Source organism: Ixodes scapularis, unplaced genomic scaffold, assembly GCF_016920785.2.
Source record: "Ixodes scapularis isolate PalLabHiFi unplaced genomic scaffold, ASM1692078v2 PGA_scaffold0__279_contigs__length_252992795, whole genome shotgun sequence".
NCBI classification, from domain to species: Eukaryota; Metazoa; Arthropoda; class Arachnida; order Ixodida; family Ixodidae; genus Ixodes; species Ixodes scapularis.
This window is the reverse complement of record NW_024609835.1, coordinates 74,009,796-74,027,167: the sequence shown is the minus strand read 5'-3', so window position 1 is coordinate 74,027,167 and position 17,372 is coordinate 74,009,796. Positions and strand designations below refer to the sequence as shown.

At 46.1% G+C, this 17,372-nt stretch overlaps 1 protein-coding gene across 3 annotated transcripts in view; it reads left to right on the top strand.

Moving 5' to 3' along the window:
- The window catches only part of LOC8027016, a 56,273-nt gene extending 39,673 nt beyond the window's left edge, over positions 1 to 16,600 (top strand). For all 3 annotated transcript variants that reach the window (XM_042288804.1, XM_040208649.3, XM_040208650.3), the window contains 2 exons: positions 1,448 to 1,636; positions 12,678 to 16,600. In XM_042288804.1, the coding sequence (XP_042144738.1) occupies positions 1,448 to 1,636; positions 12,678 to 12,691 (203 nt within the window). In that variant the 3' untranslated portion in view covers positions 12,692 to 16,600. The remainder of the gene's footprint in view (positions 1 to 1,447; positions 1,637 to 12,677) is intronic.
- The last annotated feature ends 772 nt before the right edge of the window (positions 16,601 to 17,372 follow it).

Genomic DNA, 17,372 nt, shown 5'->3' with positions numbered 1-17,372 from the left:
AGGTTGAGCGTGCAAAGAGGATAGTGCGAATGGTTTGTCGTGTCAGCGTCTCTCGAAAGGGGGAACTGTAATGAAGAGTAATGGTGAATTCCACTGGTAGATTCATAGCGCTTTTCACAATCCGCGAGGGAGGCAAAATGTCGCTTCGTGGGACCTGCTCCAAACTGGTGGGCGGAAGATGGACTCACATTCTTGGAGCGACCCACCCAAGACGGTCGGCTGTTCAAAATGGCCGCTGCAGTGTTGGTCGGTTTGCCAAGCCGACCGACGCCTTAGCCGACTGAGCTTTCCAACAACCAGTCACAACTGTCACTGTTTAGCTGCAAAAATAACATGCGACATAGGCCAGGCTAAAATATCCGTACCATGGAGCCTGTGTCACAAATAGCGAGGAAGACGTCTGCGTTCGCTACAGTCACATACCTTTCGGCTGCCTCGAAGCAGCAGGGCACGCACAGCGATCGCCATTGATAGAGTTCAGATTGCTGGTAAGACTTTAATAAACACGAAAAGGGGACAAATCATCACTTGCACGGTCGTTGCCTGATTTGTTATTGCTTTATTGCATGAGAAAACGCTGGCGGCATGCAGTGCTAACCTTGCATCTGCCTCCTTTGGATTTTTTGTTGTTCTTTTTCTCATTCTTCCTCTCATGATCACAGATGTCAGTGCTTACAATTTCCCACACCCCAGTTTCGGCTTCGTATTCCTGATCTATGCGAGGTAGAAGTGTTCGAGCCATCACAATCCCGCGTAAACAACCAATGCATCTGAACAGATCCAACTCGACGGCCCGGCCGGTTTGGTGACCTACCTCGCAAACCTCGCCGCGCATGTGCACCATCGAGCTAAAGGAAATGACATAGCGCGCTTCCGCCAAGCTCCCTCAAATCCCACGGATCAAGTTTGGTGGAGTTGGAGGCACTCCACAAGGCGGGTGCTGCCAGAAATCTATGTGTGGAAGATGACCAACTTGAGCCATATCTGCCAGCAGAATATGCTCGCTCCAAAAGGGATGCCTTTGGAGCACTTGAAATCTGCGAGCAGAATTCACCATAAGGAAGGTTAGGAGCATCCGCGGCTGTGAGAAAAAAGAGAGTTGCCATATTTTGTAAACAAGCCCTTACAAAACAAGCCAAGACTCAATGAGGTACAATCTGACGTTTCTGCCGTTCAGGAGAAAACTCTGAACCAGTAATAACAGCTCACTGTGTCTGTTTTGGGAATGTAACTTAAATGACATACCTTACACTTTGTGTCACCTCTACATAGCAATAGATATATTTTCTGCTGTAGTCATAGTTCAGCAGCAAACAAGTTCACGAAGGTTAACAAAACGCTGGCACCGAGGGAAATCTGGGCAGCACACATACACACGAGTTCACTAACTGCAGTACCTTAGTGGCAGCGAAGTTTCCTTGAGCATGTTGGGTCGTCTTCGTTCCAGCTGCCAGGCCTCTCCCGCAGCGGCCAACACCGGTTACCGAGCTCTACTGTGAGCAGTGCTCCTACAGCTGCCTCAACAAGGCTTCCCTGAACAAGCACTTCTCTGACGAGCATGAGGGACTGCCGGTCTCGTTCGAGGAGGTGGTCATAAGCTGCCGCCCGAACAGGACAGGGCTTCTTGGAAATCGATGTGAGTGGCATGCATCTGCTTGGTTTCCTGATCAAAGAGAGTTACCTAGTTTTGAAAGTGCAAAAAAATTTGATGTGGCTTCTTTTAATCCATTGCATACTCATTTTTGTTTCATAAAACATACCACAAAATGTTCTTTAGATTGACAATTTAGGTACACGAAAATTCAAGGAACCTTGCACTTGGCTTTCAGACACTATATGTTGCTCTAAATTTTTATTGAGTAGTTCCTCACTGTGTGGCACTGTTGCTGGTACTCGCTTGACATGCAGTTCAATCGGGGAATAGACGAGCATTACGTCAGCATTTGGCTGGCAGTCGCATTTTCTTTCATTACAGGAGTGCGAAGTGGCAAACGGTAAGGTTAGGCAATTTTTTAACCCATTCTGCGTTAGAAAATTGCAAACAACCACACAAAGTAGGCTGCAATTGATGGTGGCAGCTGTTGCATTGTTGAAAGATGTGCTTTAGAAAATTTGCCTTTAATGGATGGGCTTTTAGGAAATTTGCCTTTAATTGATGTGCTTTGGACATTTGCTTTAGGAGCATTGCTTTTAGTAGAATAGTTGTAGGAGGTGTATCTTAGGAGATAGTAAAAGGTGCTTACGCGCTGCCCCATGTGCATGATAGTCGGTGTCGGGGTGGGCCTCGGTGCGGGCCAACGACGCTAGACAGTGTCATGCTCAGATTCCAAAGACCAACCAAAGAGCCTCCCCCTTTATTCATCTTCCTTCAATACATACACCTGGGCGCCTGACAACAGGTCACAATCTTTCTCAAACATCATGTCATCGTTAGTCAATCCGATCTGGCTTTTGACTCTGACCTAGCGGTGCATCTGTCCGCTGGCAACATGAAACACCGTGAGACTCTAGGTGGTTGCACTTGCTCGGCAACACACCATATTTACCTTTTTTTTTCTTTTTTTGGACACTTGATACACAAAGAGAACGTAAGATAATGTCATGCACGAGCGCCACTCAATAACAGAACAAAGGAAAGTGACAGGACATTTGACAATCAATAATGCATAGTCTCTAAAGGTTATCAAGCAACACCATAGCAGTGCGGTTTTTGCACCTCGCGTCCCGAACGTATCACATGAATGGGAGTTGAACCACAGTATAATGAGCTATGTGACTCAGTACCCTCATCAGAATTGCTACCCTGTTCTTCTTGCAACCCAGAGAAACTAGTGCTTCTGTTACGCGACTCAATGCCACCGGGAATGTCGTAACTGCCCTCGTTTGTTTGAGGTACAGAAGTCTCTGGTTTCGTTCTGCTTCCAATCCCACGTGCATTCTAAGAACGCAAGACCTCTGCCAATTGGCAGGTAATAAGGCTATGGCTCTTCTTTACAGTCTTTTACCCACACTTGGTCACCTGGCCGCAGCGGAGGTAGCCTCCAGCCGTGTGACGGTGATCGAAGCTCTGTTTCAATACGAAAGCATTAACTGTCCCATGGAGCAAACCAGCGTTATCAGCTTTTGAAGTCACGCCAAACGCACCTAAACTCTCCTGTCGCAATGGAGCCAAGCCTGTCATCTGTAGCAGCGATCTGATGGATAAGCTCCTATTGGCTGGCGCACGCCATAATTTCAAGGAACGAGGCTCCCATTGGTTCTCACAGGGCGTAGTTCCAAGGAACGCCACCAGAGAAGCCCCCTCCATGGCGGTGCAGTGTCCCGGGCCAGCAGAGCCTGCACAGGCAGGTCCCGGAGTGGGCTGCACGGCTGAGCTCAGCGCGGCGCGGCCACTTCACGAGAGCACGCGGTCGGCCGTCGGCCGCAACTTCGGCATTAGTGAAACATGGCCGTCCACGCCAGTACGCTGCAGACGACCTGAGGGAGCGGAAGAACGACATTTATGCTTTCGCATTCGCAACTCATAAGAAGTGCTTAGGTGTCCTCCGAATTTTGCTTTGATTTTGCGGCACGGTCTTTTTGGCAAACAAGGTTCTGGTTCACAATCTTAGGCTCCAGCTTGCTGCGATGCTGCGGAATCAGCAGATGAAAAGGGAGCGGAAGAGTGGCATGCATGCTCCCGCATTCACAACTCATAAGAAGTGCTTAGGTGTACCTCGAGCGTTTTTTGATGAGGCTCTTTATGGTTTGAACCATTCTCTCTATCTATGCCTCTGGTGATTCTTATGAGCGGGCTAGCTCTGGGTATGAGGACAGCTAGTCTACAACTACAAAGTAGTCTGCACCGTCAATTTGGCACAGATCAACACTAACCTTCCGCCAAGGCAGTTTTGGCGTTTCGGTCTGAATCATAGGTTCTGCCTTCTGTTCGCGTGATTCCGCACACACCCGGCAGTTGTTTACCAAAAAGGAAAGGTCGGAGCTCAAACCCGGCCACCACACAGACTCACGTGCCCTCAATCGACATTTCACAGTTCCCTGATGGCCATCATGCACGTGACGCAGCACCTCGGCCCTTTAACACTGAGGAATAATGGGCCGTGTATCCTTCATCAGTGTTCTATTACAAATGGTGACCGTCGCTCTTGCCTGCCAGTACAGTTTAAGAAAACCAGCAGCAACTTATAGGTGGGCCATCCTTTCCGACAGAACCAAACTAGAGTTTGAAAGATGTCATCTGCTGCCTGGCCTTGCTTTAATTTTTCAATGTTACTAACTTCGGCCACCCTAGCAGTGCAGCCTTCCACAAAATTTGTGAAATCCAATACCGTCATTCCACTCGAATCTGTTCACCTCTCTCGAAGGGGTGCTCTCGACAGGGCATCCGCAGTGACGAGGTTCTTTCCGGGCACACAGACAATGCTAAAACTGAAGCACATGAGCCTCATTCAAGACCACTGAACTCACAGAGGAAGCAAGTCAAGTGGAGCTTTCGTTGTCAAGGTCACCATGGGGTTGTGATCTGTTTCAAAATGCACTTCGAGCGCTCTCAGATGTCCCTCAAATTTCTCCACCGCCCAAGTCAAGGCAAGAGCCTCCTTCTCAATCTGAGCTTTACGTGACTCTACCAGAGACCTTGAGGTGAACGCTTCTGGGCAGCGTTCATTGTTTTCTTGCTCTTGGAACAATACTGCTCCTAGACCAAATACAGAGGCGTCCGCGGAGTGTATTGTGGGGTACCGCTGGTCATATTTAGCCACGCAGCAGTTTAGACATATCATTTCTTTTATGCTAGCAAGTGCATCTTCCTGGGCTGGACTCCATGTACACTCCTTACCCTTTTGCAGTAGTTGCCGCAACGGAGCACTCGTTCCCGACAGATTTGGGAGAAATTGTGCGAGGTGATTAGCCATGCTGAGAAACCTACGCTCGTCAGCTACGTTTCGGGGCGTTTCTAGGTTTGTTATAGCGGTTACCTTGTCCGTATCGGGTTTTATTCCACCCTTGCTGACGAGGCAACCCAAAAACGAACTTTCCGTGACCCCGAAACGACATTTGGGTTTGTCCAAAATTACGCCCACCTGTGCGAGTGTTTCAAGCGTCTGCCTGAGGTGCTTGTCATGCTCGACCTTTGTCGCACCATGAACCAGGATGTCATCTATCAGGTTAAAAACGCCCGGTGCACGCGCCAAGATTTCTGACTTTTCTTTTTTGAAAATATTTGGGTGCCAAAGTGTTACTGAAAGGTAGACGTTCAAAGCGGTATCTGCCGTAGGGAGTTACGAAGGTGGTTAAGAACTTGCTCTCTTTGGACAGTTTGACTCGATAGAACCCTTAGTTGGCATCTAGTTTTGAGAAAACTGCTGCCCCACTAAAGAGACTAGCAGTGTCATCGACGGTGGGCAGTACATACATAATGCTCCCTGAAAACACATAGATTCGGCTGAGTTAGGTTGACACAAATGTGAACACTGCCCGGGGGTTTCAAAACTGGAACTATTCCAGCGCACCACACAGTTGACCCTTCTACCCTTTGTATCACCCCCTGACGTTCCATGTTTTTGTGTTTGGGCTTGACCGTGTCCCTCATCGGAATGGGAACTCGACGCGCCACATGGGCTGAGTGCGGTACAGGGTCCGGCTTAAGGCGTATAGTGTACTCTCCTGTGAAAGTTCCTAGGCCCTGGAGCAGCTGAGGGTAGGGAGACTCAAAAGCTTCGCTAGATCCCACTTCATTCACAAATTTTACTACTCCTAGTTCCTCCACCGCTGGAAGTCCCAAGAGTACTGAGTGCAACGACATATACCATTTGCCTTATCGTTGCCTGTTTCCAGTGGATGTTTGCAGGGACCTTTCCCAGAACCTTTAGGCATTCGTCGCTAGAACCTGTCAACACAGCATCTGTTCCTTCTAGTCTTGACAAGATGCCAGGAAATGTAGATTGTATACCTTCGTGAAAACAGGGGTGTCATTAATAAAGCCCTGAATGAACCTGGCTTTCGCTGAATCATTGCCAACAGACCCGAGGAAATGCCCCCCATTGTCCGTTTGAAGCAATGAAAGTCCTACCTTCCTAGAAGTGACGGCTTTTGCTGCAGACCACGCTGAAGTGTCCTTTTATCTTGCAGTGGTAACACTTTGCTGACTTGGGATGTGACACTTGCCCGCAGAACAAACGCCGCTGGCCGCTGCCTTGTTGAGGCGTCGCGACACCGTAACAAGTTGCGTCTTGCGTCTTGTATCAACCCTCTGTCGAGCTGAGCTTCTTGGCGACAAAGTCCACTTCCATTTCCGCTACTGAGATGACTGCATTGTCACCGACTCCCGGTCTAAGTTCCTGCTGTTGCTGCTGGACAGTTTCCTTGAGTCGCTCTTTGGCAAGCGTGGCCGACAGCGTGAGGTCTGCATCGATCTGGAGGGTTTCGGAGAGTTTTGCGTACCAAAGTCTGATGACGAAATGGTCATGAATGATCTGCTCTTTGTAGTCTTAAAAGTCTTACCCTTCTGCCAGGGCTTGCAGAGCCGTGACAAATTGGTCAACTGTGTTGCCTGGCTTCTGGCTCTGGATACACAATATTGCGGGCTGCGACGAAGTGACTGTCGGATCATTCTTTGACGACTTGGTAGTTCTTGTTGTCGGCTGACAAGCCAAAGGTTTAGGAAATTGCCCTTGCTTGTCGCCCCATCGTGTACAGGAAAGTTTTTACTTGGGCTTCCTCGCTGCGCTCGTTCAAGCCAGACGCAAACCGGTAGTCGTCGAAAGCTTGCGACCATGCTGGCCATTCGGCCATCTTGTCAAAACTGAAGGCTGGCGGCTGCTGGACAGTGAAAAGCTTAATGAAGGTGGTTTCCGCTCATCACCCCCCATGCCTGCTGAAGTGCAGAATTAACTGGCCGCTTCTGACACAATGTCGCATTGGGATCCAGTGCAGGCCAAAGACTCCAGACAGAGTCGCGCTCAAATGCCAGAGACCAACCGAAAATCCTCCCCCTCAATATATACACCTGGGCACCTGAGAACAGGCCGCAATCTTTCTCGAACATCTTGTCATTGTTAGTCTATCCAATCAGGCCTTGTGCACTGACCTAGCGGTTCATCCGCCCGCTGGCTGACACGAAACATTGTGAGACTCGAGGTGGCATCCGGTTGGTAATACCACAGTAGGGTTCCTGCGCCCTTTGCTGTTCTTATGCTGCTGCAGCCCTCCGCCTACTCTGCTCACTGCACCTCGCTTGACACTCCCGCTTTTCGGATGGAGAGCAAATCTAGCATAGTCGTAACACGGGAGTCGGGGAACTGAATGAGCACTGCTAGAAGCCGTGCTGGAATACCTTCCAGAGAACTGGCGGTGTGTAAAGGGTTAACGGCGACGGGGAATGAGTCACAAGGCGTCGGTGATTAGGCAGTAACGCCTCCAACTCATCATTGCGGAGAGTAGAGATGGGCAAAACGGCTCACTTCAGTGAGCTGCCCGGAATGGCTCAGCTCGCTGAAATGAACCGGCACAGTTGAACGGCTCACCGGCCCACTTTGGTGACCGGGTTGCTCAGGAGCGAGCCGGATCTTCTTCAGCTGCTCCTTTAAAGAACAAGTGAGCCGTGGTTCTTTCGGAGAGAGAAAGTCCGCTCTCTCTCGTTCACTGAGCCGTGCCCGTAGATGTCCCGAACCATACTGTCGGAGCTGAGTGGCCGGGTCCACAGATGGCGCCGTTTGTTGACCGCTGCTGTTCGAAAGGTATCTCGATTCTCGCCAAACGTGCATCTTGTGCTGGTGCGGCGCTTTGAAGGTAGCAGTGAACTACTTATAACACTGTTATTCTAGTCATGCATATATCCTGCAGGAACGAAATGGAGTTGCTTTCCCACGTTACTAATAGATGGCGTGCAAATCGCACCCAGCAAAAGACCCGGCCAACGTCCAGCCCTGACCTGGCTCTGACTCGGGACTCGGCGCAGCTGACTGAACGAGAGAGAACTGGCTCCCAAAAGAACCACATCTCACTTTTACTGAGCCACGGCTCACTCACTCTTTAAAAAAAGCGGCTCAGAAGATCCGGCTCGCTCCTGAGCGACCCATCTCTAGCGGAGAGGGAGTCACGTCTGTCAAATAAGCCTAAAGCGTTGCAGGGAAGCAGCTTTCCAGAGCTCTGGATTTTGGGTGGGACATATTTTTTTTACTAAAGTTGAGGCTTGGGCGAGTTGGTACATACTTCGGAATTAAAAACAGCGCGAAAAGACGAGGACCAGACAAAGAAGTGATGCGGACGTAGCGCTGTTACAACTGAGTTTATTGAACGCAAAATTGCAATATATATCTGTGGTGTCACGAACAAAAAAGAAGAAAAAATTCAGCTCATGTGATGCATCACCAATAAAAATAAAACAATGATAAAAAATACATATATAAAAAAAATGCGCCATGACACAGCCGTACAGAGTACGTGCTAAAAAACAAGCAAGTCAGGGAACCAGAAGCTATGTCTGTGTCACTTCTTTGTCTGGTCCTCGTCTTTTCGCGCTGTTTTTAATTCCGACATATTTTTTACTCTGCATTTGTGAAACATAGATCTTACACTGAACTTTGATGAGCAGGCTTTTTTAACCTTCGAACATTGTGTGTGCAACTTAAACATCTGTAATTGCAATCTTTTTGCAACGCTAGCACCATCTCAAGGTGGCCATGAACGAGCAGACAACAGAACGACCAACTCTGCAGTGTGCTCGTATGCACGCTTCTGAGAGATCTGTAAGACCTGTGGGGGTGCACGATGGCGCATGCTGTCATGCATCTTCCAGGTTTTCATCTCGTTGTGCACATCGCATCTCGTGCAATAACAACGGTTGCTTCTCCACTCAATAAAGAGTTTTGCAATAATTCACGCAATTTTAGCACTAAATTTAGCGCTTCTCCGCCGCGACACAAAACCCCAAGCGTCTCATGCTTGCAATGACACCAAGATACAGGAGCAATTTCTTTTTTTTTTTTTTTTTTCACACACGAAAGTTGTAACTTGAGAGAAAGAACTTTTCGGCTTAGAGTAACATTTTAGATTTGTTTAAATATGAGAAAGCGACGCGAGTGGTTGACCAGACAGGCAAAGTGCAAAGTGTGGTTAGCGTTCGGAGCATGCAGTGTTGTACGGAACGGCATTCCTGGAACGCGTTCCTTTTAGGAAGAACGAAGGAACGCCGGCGTTCCATTTTGTATCCATGGAACTGGAACGGGAACTCGCTACATATTACGGGAACGGAAGAAGGAACGGCGTTCCTTTTTCTTCGTCCGGTGGGGTCATTTTTATTTATTTGTAAAAGGAGAATTTTCGAAAAAAAGTATAAAAACATTATATTTACGAAGAGGAGGATCTCGTTCTGTTTTTTTGTGTGGGGCCCTCGCTTGGTAACAGCAGGGTGCAGGAGAGCTAGTGACCATTGATTATTTTTTCAGTGATCGAGACTGCGGCACAAAAATCGGAACATTTGGTCGAAGGAAGAGACAGAAAAAGGGACGTCTCAAACTCAGCTACTTTCTTTGTTTCCACAAATCCTCATACACCCAGAAATCTGAGGCTGACTGCAGCCATCACTGAACTTCTAGAAAGACACATACGGTTACAACAAAATAACAGGAATTACCATGTATCAAACGCACCCTTGTATCCCAAACATTGGCCAGATGCACAGAAATTAACTTCCTTCTCTGTCCTCTTCTCCCACCTTCAAACTGAACGAGTCCAACCTTCACAAAGAAGGACTGGTAGTTTTCGGAACTAACCTTCAAAAAGCCCTACCTTCTTCTCCATTTGCTCGTCTTGCTGACAGCAGCATCGAGAAGCAACTGTTAAGTTTGAACACTGGACTTTGTTAGATTGAAACGTGTGAGATTCTTGTAAAACGATCGTGCAAAGGGGGTAACTGTATATTTGGTTCGTCTGAATTTTTCACCACAAATGTGAGTACGGAAAAACGCTGAGATTTTTCTAAAAGTGAAAATATGAACAAATGAAACATTGCTTCTGCTTGTTTTCTTCTCCTAGCGTCCTTCCATTAGAGCATTCAAATACGTATGTTGCTATTTAATGGGATAGATAAAAAAATGTTTGTTTAATCTAACTAAATATTTTAATCAGCAAAATACAAATGTAACGTATATGTAACGACACATTCCATTTTTTAAACTGTAACTGGAACGAGTTTCTTTCTCGCAGATGGAACTTGTAACGGGAACACGTTCCAAAAATCAAGAGGAATGAGCTTCCATTCCTCTTTTCGAGGAACGTATACAACACTGGGAGCATGCACAGTGGTGATGACGCGCAAAGCTTTAGCGTGCGAATTCTAAAACTGCCTAATATTTGGAGGCCAAAGTGTGAAACCATTGTAATACTCTGCTCCTGCAAGTGGAGCATATGCAGCTACTCTGGGCGACGCATGCCCAACAATCACTCTGGTTTTTGCGTAAGTGCGCTGCTGGATTTCGTTCAAAAGGGGCATTATAGTCGCTGACAGAATTAGGATGGCAGAGCGCGTCTTTGGAACGCCCGGCATCCAGCACCACGTTTTTATGTCTTCTGGCGTGCTGGCTGCACTCGCTTGCTCAAGGTGCGTGGGACGCCAATGCGTTGTCGAAGGTAGCAAGCCTGCGCTGGAGGCGAAACAACTGAAACCTCTGACTACTGTCCTCACTTTGTGAGCGACCATAACAGCTACCGCTGTAAAAATTGTTGGCAAAGAGGAAATGAAATCGGTACCCCGGAAACCTATTCAATGGCTCTAGTAGCCCTGTCAGCTTAGGGGTGATTGGAGTGTGAGTGAAATGTGAAATAAGTATCCCCCTTCTTCTATTGTGTTTTTGGCGCAGATGGCCTCGTAGCTTTTGCGCCATTAACCCCCAAAATCTCTCTCTCTTCTATTGTGTTTGCAACAATAAGACCCTAATTTAAGGCACAGTGGTTGACATGGATTGCTGTCAACAGATTAAACTTTTGCTTTTGAGCTTGCCTTATTGCCAAATCCACAAACCTCACTCCGATTAAGGCGCCCCTCCACTTCCTCAAGGAAGGCGCAATGGCCGGCGCTGGTCAATCACGACGGGCCTAGGCTGCTTAACCGTCGTCACGATTGGCCAGCGCCGGCCCTCGTGCCTTCCTTGAGGAAGGGAAGGGGCGCCTCAATCAGGGTGAGGTTTGTGAATTCGGCAGTTACAGTCAGATGGCAGAATTTGAGCAGGTTTTGTTAGTTATGAGGTTTTACTTGTGCAGCATTGCAAACAAGTTAGGCCTCGTTTGCCATAGCATGGATAAGAAAGCGGTGTCACAAAAACAAGCCAGAGTTTGCTTACATGTTTGCCTGTGTCCAGTTTACTAGGGTCGAGGGAGGTTTGACTCTTGAGGCGAATAATATTATGATGCACCTCGCATATTGAATGCTGTGCTTGTAAAGGCAACAAACAGCCTGGGAGCATGGCTCTGCAGAATGCTTTGTTCATGTGAGAGCACTTACAAGCGAGTTTGTGTGCTCTTTGCACACAGGTACAGTGACGTCGCTGTACTGAGCTGTGATTGGAGGACATAGTGGGTAGACATAGATGTCTTGATTGGAAGATGCAGAGGGTAGATATAGCTTCGTGTCTAACCTCTTTTCAATTAGAACAAGCAAGTTTGTTACGGCGCCTAGATTGGGCATTGTCTGCTAGTCGTAGCAATGGCCGTCTTGCCTTTTCGTTGGCTTTCATAAATTCACCAGTGCTTTACAAACGAGGACTTTGAGGAAGGGGAGATGAAATAGTTAGAAGGGCATGTTCTTGTTGACTGGCAACCATATGTCACCATATGAACAGCATTCTTGAATGAACTCGGGTTTAGTGTTGATTTATTCAAAAACATAAATACTGGGAATTCAAAAGTCGAATTGAATTTTTCAATTGACCACTGTTTGAATCAAATATTAAACTTGACTAGTTGCACACCGCTAATAAATTATGAAAGTTCAGTGAAACTTAAGTGGCTCCAACACTCACATGATACTCCTCACCTTTGGCATGAAGGTGTGTCTTGTGGAGCTTTAACCTTGAAACAATAGAAGTTTTACTTATCAGTCATGCATGTGGTTTGAAGTCAACTTCACTTACAACATTTGAAGAATGCCCCAATCGCCGTGCTCATGTGTCCAGGTAATCATATAGCGCCAAGTTTTGATAGAGGATAGCAAAGAATGTACATTTCAGTCACATTGAACATTGAAGTTTGTCTGGAATTCGGTAAAAGAGCAGGCTGAATTAGGCAGCAGCAACTGCTGCACTCTTGTCCTCATGCTTTCTCTTGCATTAGGTTTGACTTCTCGCCTCTTGGAGACTTTGCTGGTTTCTGATGTGACTGAGTGCCAGTCAGCACTCAGTCATATCTGCTTGTGCTGTCTATGAGCATGTAGGATGATAATTAGATGTATCTGCCATTTTCAATGCGCCTGGAAAACATTTGAATTTGGCCTATATGTACCAGTAGTACTTTCATTTCCTTTATCATAACATTGAAATATGTATTTTAAACAAGTGACTACTATTCGTCACTTGCAGGAACTGTATGCTGATTTCGGGTTGGCTTTCCTACAGATCAATGAGGGGTTGGTCTTGTTGGAGCTTCTTTATGTAACAATTCTTAAGCAGTCTCTTTTATTTCAGGTGGAGATACGTGACTGCTCAAGAATGTTAGGTATACGGTGTCAATGTATGAAAATGCTACACTTTATATTTAGGAACTTCAGTGGAATGAAAGCAACATCATGTGTTCTGTTACACTGCCTGTATAATTTATGACTTGAAAGGAGATGTAATTGTGTTTCTAAAACTGTGTTGCTTTAGACAGCTCGCTTTCACTTGCAGCAAACTTTACTCAGGTTGGTTACTTGGTGTAACACACGGTTTTTAAAGCTCTTTTTTTTTTCTCAGCATGATGCCTGTTTGTTATTGAGTTCTTGTTACTTTGTTGTATGTTGCTTTTACATTATACATAAGACATTTGCCGTTTGTGCTCATCGGGCTGAATACAAGTTTCATCATTTACTGTATAAGCTAGTATGTGCACTTGATGTAATATTTTTTAGTTGCTTCCCTTTTATGTTGATGTGATTTTTTGTTCAGTATTGGATGGCACTATTTATTTTTGGGGTGCTCAATCCTCTTTGGAAAGCACATTGACTACTTTGTTAAAGTGGACTGCATTTGAATACGAAGGTTAGTCCTAGTTGCGGTATCTAAATTTCAGCCAGGTAACTCTATTGAAAATCATCAACTCCTTTGCAGACCTTTTATAGCAGGCTGAAGCTTGTTTCACTTTGAGGCCTGTGTTGGTACAATTCCTTCTCAGGATGAGTACAATTACTGTAAATAAAGCATTTCCCTGACCTTCATTTCTTTTTCAGTTGCATGCAGTGTAGCACAAAGGGCTTGGAACTTTGTCATGTCCTTTAAAGTGCTAATTCTTAGCATTCAGGCCTCTCATTTCACACTTGTTAGTACTGGCTGTACAATAAAAGCTAACAAAAATTCAAATTTCACAAAGATGCTAAAATAGGTGGAATTAAATGAAGTTCAAACTAGTAAAAATCAAAGAAAACTGGCCGTATTCAGTGCCGGTAAATCCAGGAATGCTCAGAACTGCCAAGTTTTATATGCCAAAAAGACCTGCTTATTTCCTTTGAAAGTAAGGGTCATCAGGTTCTGTGCATGGATGCAGTGGAAGGCAAGGCAGGCGACATGGAGTTTCTTCGTAATCTGTAACAAGGACGTCTGCACCTGGGCGATACCGGTGTTTTTTCCCTCTTCCTGGCGGAAACGGTTTGCTGCGACTCGATTCATCCTGAGAGCCTTTCAGTTGACAGGGTAGTGAAGACGACAATCAAGAGCATTGTCTGTGCTCACAGCTTTAAAACATGCTTTTCTAGCTTGAATGCTCGTTCTGCAAAAGCACATTTAAAAGCAACCAGTGTCGACTTCATGTTTGATAACTACATCGCGGAACGGCACTGTAGCACAGCACGTAGCGGAAGAGAGAAAAGAATGGTCAAAGCTAAACTGAATGAGTGCAAAAAGGTGCAGCGGCACAGTGTACAGCCCCTACAGAATTCTAAGTGATGGAGGGATGGATAGGTACGGCAGAATGGGAGTCGGGTGGCGGCTGGTGTTATGCAGTTATGGGTAGCAAGGCCAGCACGGTCACTTATGGCAGTGCGCAGTTCTAATGACCAGTGAAGAAGCCGATTTGTGATAGAATTAATGGTGTTTTCATGCAGAGATGGAGAGTTATATGCTGTGTGGCAGGACCATGGCAGTTAGGGTGAATTACGCCAAAATTTCAATGAATGAGGTGCGAATTAACGAGTTTTCACTGTAGTTTTGCTGTATATCCTTTTATGTTGTATCCTTGTCGCTGCAGGTAAGCAGCTAGAACGAGGTACCATGTGTGGAGCTGCATTTCCAATAAAAAATTTAGTGAAGTCGATGCTTCACTGTCAGTTCAGAACAAGAATTCAGTACCAAGATTGTCAGAGAGAAGTTAATTATGCTTGATCATTCCCCGAGTGATGATAAACTTGCAGCCTAGATCCCTGTTTGTGGTGATTGAGACACACTTGGTTCCAAGATGACAAGCCTGAAACCCTTGTCTTGGTTTAGGTTCCAGGCCTAAGCTAACGGATTGGTAGCAACTATTTTATCGACTGCCGTCAAAAAACTGTATTGCTTTCATGTCTGTGATATCATTTCTGTAGACGTGAAAATTTTTATGAACTCTTTCCTACATCCGATGTCACAATGGCTATAGTTGGTGACAAGTCAAGAAGGTAGGAGAAGCTCCTCTCACAAGCATGATGCCTCCGTTTCAAATCTCTCCGCAGTCGAAAAAAGAGTTCACTGGAAACGCTTCTTGTTCCGCTTCAATGGATTCCAACTTGTCTCCGATCCCACTCTTTAAGAAAGCAACCTTTGTATTCATTGGAGGTGGAACCGAGCCCTTGAAAGCAGCCTTTGTATCCATCGGAGGGGGAAGCTAATCCCCGAAAGTCGTATTTGTTTCTATCGGAGGGGGAAAACTCTAATCTCCCTCTCGTGGCTTCCACAATGCTTAGTCAAAGTCGAAAGATAAAGCAAATATGTACAAAAAGGCAAGACCCTCCTCGCACCTTGGCTGCGATGTTGCGGAGACGATGGGACGCTATTGGATACGGAGGTGGCGGAGGGATATATGATTCCCTTTGAGGGGCATTTGCCGCTACCTTCTTAATCTGTAACCGACTGTAGTATCATGCTAGTTTGAGAGCCCCCGTTATAATAGCTATATATATATATTTTATTTTGTCGCTCATAATTTGATAGAGGCACAACAGGCACAATCAGAGATGGCAGTCAAAGAATGGTTGCCTTGCAGTCTGCATTACGTTCAACGAGATCCACACACTTTTTAACTGCAGGTAAAATTTTTATGACTCGAGATGAATAGCTCTAAAGGAGTTCTGAATCATTAGCATAACTAGCAATTGCTTGGTGCTGCTATCATTTTTATCGTTCACAAGCAGCGAGGCTAAATATCTTGTGTCTTTTTTGTTCCAACCAGTCAAGAAACTTCAAGGAAGTGATATGTTTGCATTCAGAAGGAACGCCTTATTTGACATCTCAGTCGTTCATTGGCCCTACCCACTGATCAGGCACAATTAAAAAACAACATCCAAATAAAATGACAACGCTGTCAAAGAAAGGGAGGCTGGATGCCAAGCAAAGAAGCTCTCGCTCGAAAGTGGAGACAGAAAAACTATTCCAAAGTTCATGTTACGTTGCGCATAGCGCTTACATTTGTTATGTGCAAGCAAGATAAAGTAATATTCAAACTTATTCTTGTTAACCTATTCTTAAAAATTTGAATGAGCACACCTGCTGAGAATACGTTGCCTGTCCCCACTAAGATCACGCCATCTTTTCTGGGGATCCCGCTCATCAATTTCTGTTGTCATGTCTGAAAGCTGTTCTAGGAGGGGATCGCCCACCTGTAGAGCCCACAGATGCACGGAGACATCTCCAGTGCCAAATAGAAACAAAGCTTGTTGGCCCCTTAGGCAGGCCTTATAGCCTGGCAACACCTCAACACCATCAGGAAAATACAAAAAAAAATCAATTATCTAGCCATTTTCATGGGGAATGTCAAAATAATTGGCCAACTTTGGATGACAAACATCAAAATCGCAAAATAGATAATTTTATGGGAAGCGTCTAAATAATTAAAGAACTACCTTCACGTCTTAAATGAAGGTGATGTTACGAGCATGAAAATTATTTTCACAACATCTGTAAGCACTGCCAGACACATTAATGCACTTTCCATATTTTGACTATAGTAAATGCAAATTTAAACATAAAACGTTGCCTTGAAATGTTGTCTATTTGAGGAATTTTTGGCCTGCACATTGAAACATTCTTTATGGGTCACCTCCAAGTTCAAAGCCCTTACAGCTGCATCCTGTCCAAGTTCTGTCGATACCATGTTTTTGTGTAATAAAACCTTTGTGTCTACCTTTGTTGCTTGAGCAATAAAATCCTGAATTTGATCACTAGCAGTGTGTGCACTGTAACTACCTACTAATTAGGTGGACACCTATGGTTTCAAATATTCAATGGAAAATGTTTTCTATTTGTTTGCCAATGTGTACAGTCAGGGGCAAAATTCCCCAGGACGTGCGAGCCGCGGCTGAAACGTAGTGCTCTGCCATCTGCCGGCGGGTCGCCTGGTTTTGAGGTCACACAAAACCGCATACGCTTCCTACTCTGCCTGCCAACATGTGTGTTTTCCCGCTCTTTTGCGGCACAGCACCTAACTAGGAATCGGGCTAGTGGTACCGCCTCAGAAAGAGCGCTGGCGGCTGACGAGCGTCTGCTACATATTCCAAAACTCGAGATACTGCCTGGGGCATTGTGCCGTATTTCGTCATGTCGGCGCACCTTGCGTTATAACTAGTTCAGCTTATCGCTCAGTTGAGCTGCCGTGACTTCTTGCTTTATAGGTGCCATGTCGGTAAGCGCTATCTCCGAGGCGATACCCCGCACCCGATTCCGAGTTAGGCGCCGCGCCGCAGAAGAGCGGGAAAGCGCACATGTTGGCCGGCACAGTAGGATGCGCATGCGCTTTTCTGTGATCTCGAAACCAGGCGACCCGCCGGCAGATGGCACAGCAATGCGTTTCAGCCGCAGCTCGCGTGTCCTGGAGACTTTTGTCCCCGACTGTACAAGCAGGTGCCACTTAAATGGTGAAGTAGCTGTCACTTTGATGACTTCAGATCTGTTTGCAGGACGTAATCTCCTGGGACCTTCATTTTAAGGACAATATTACCA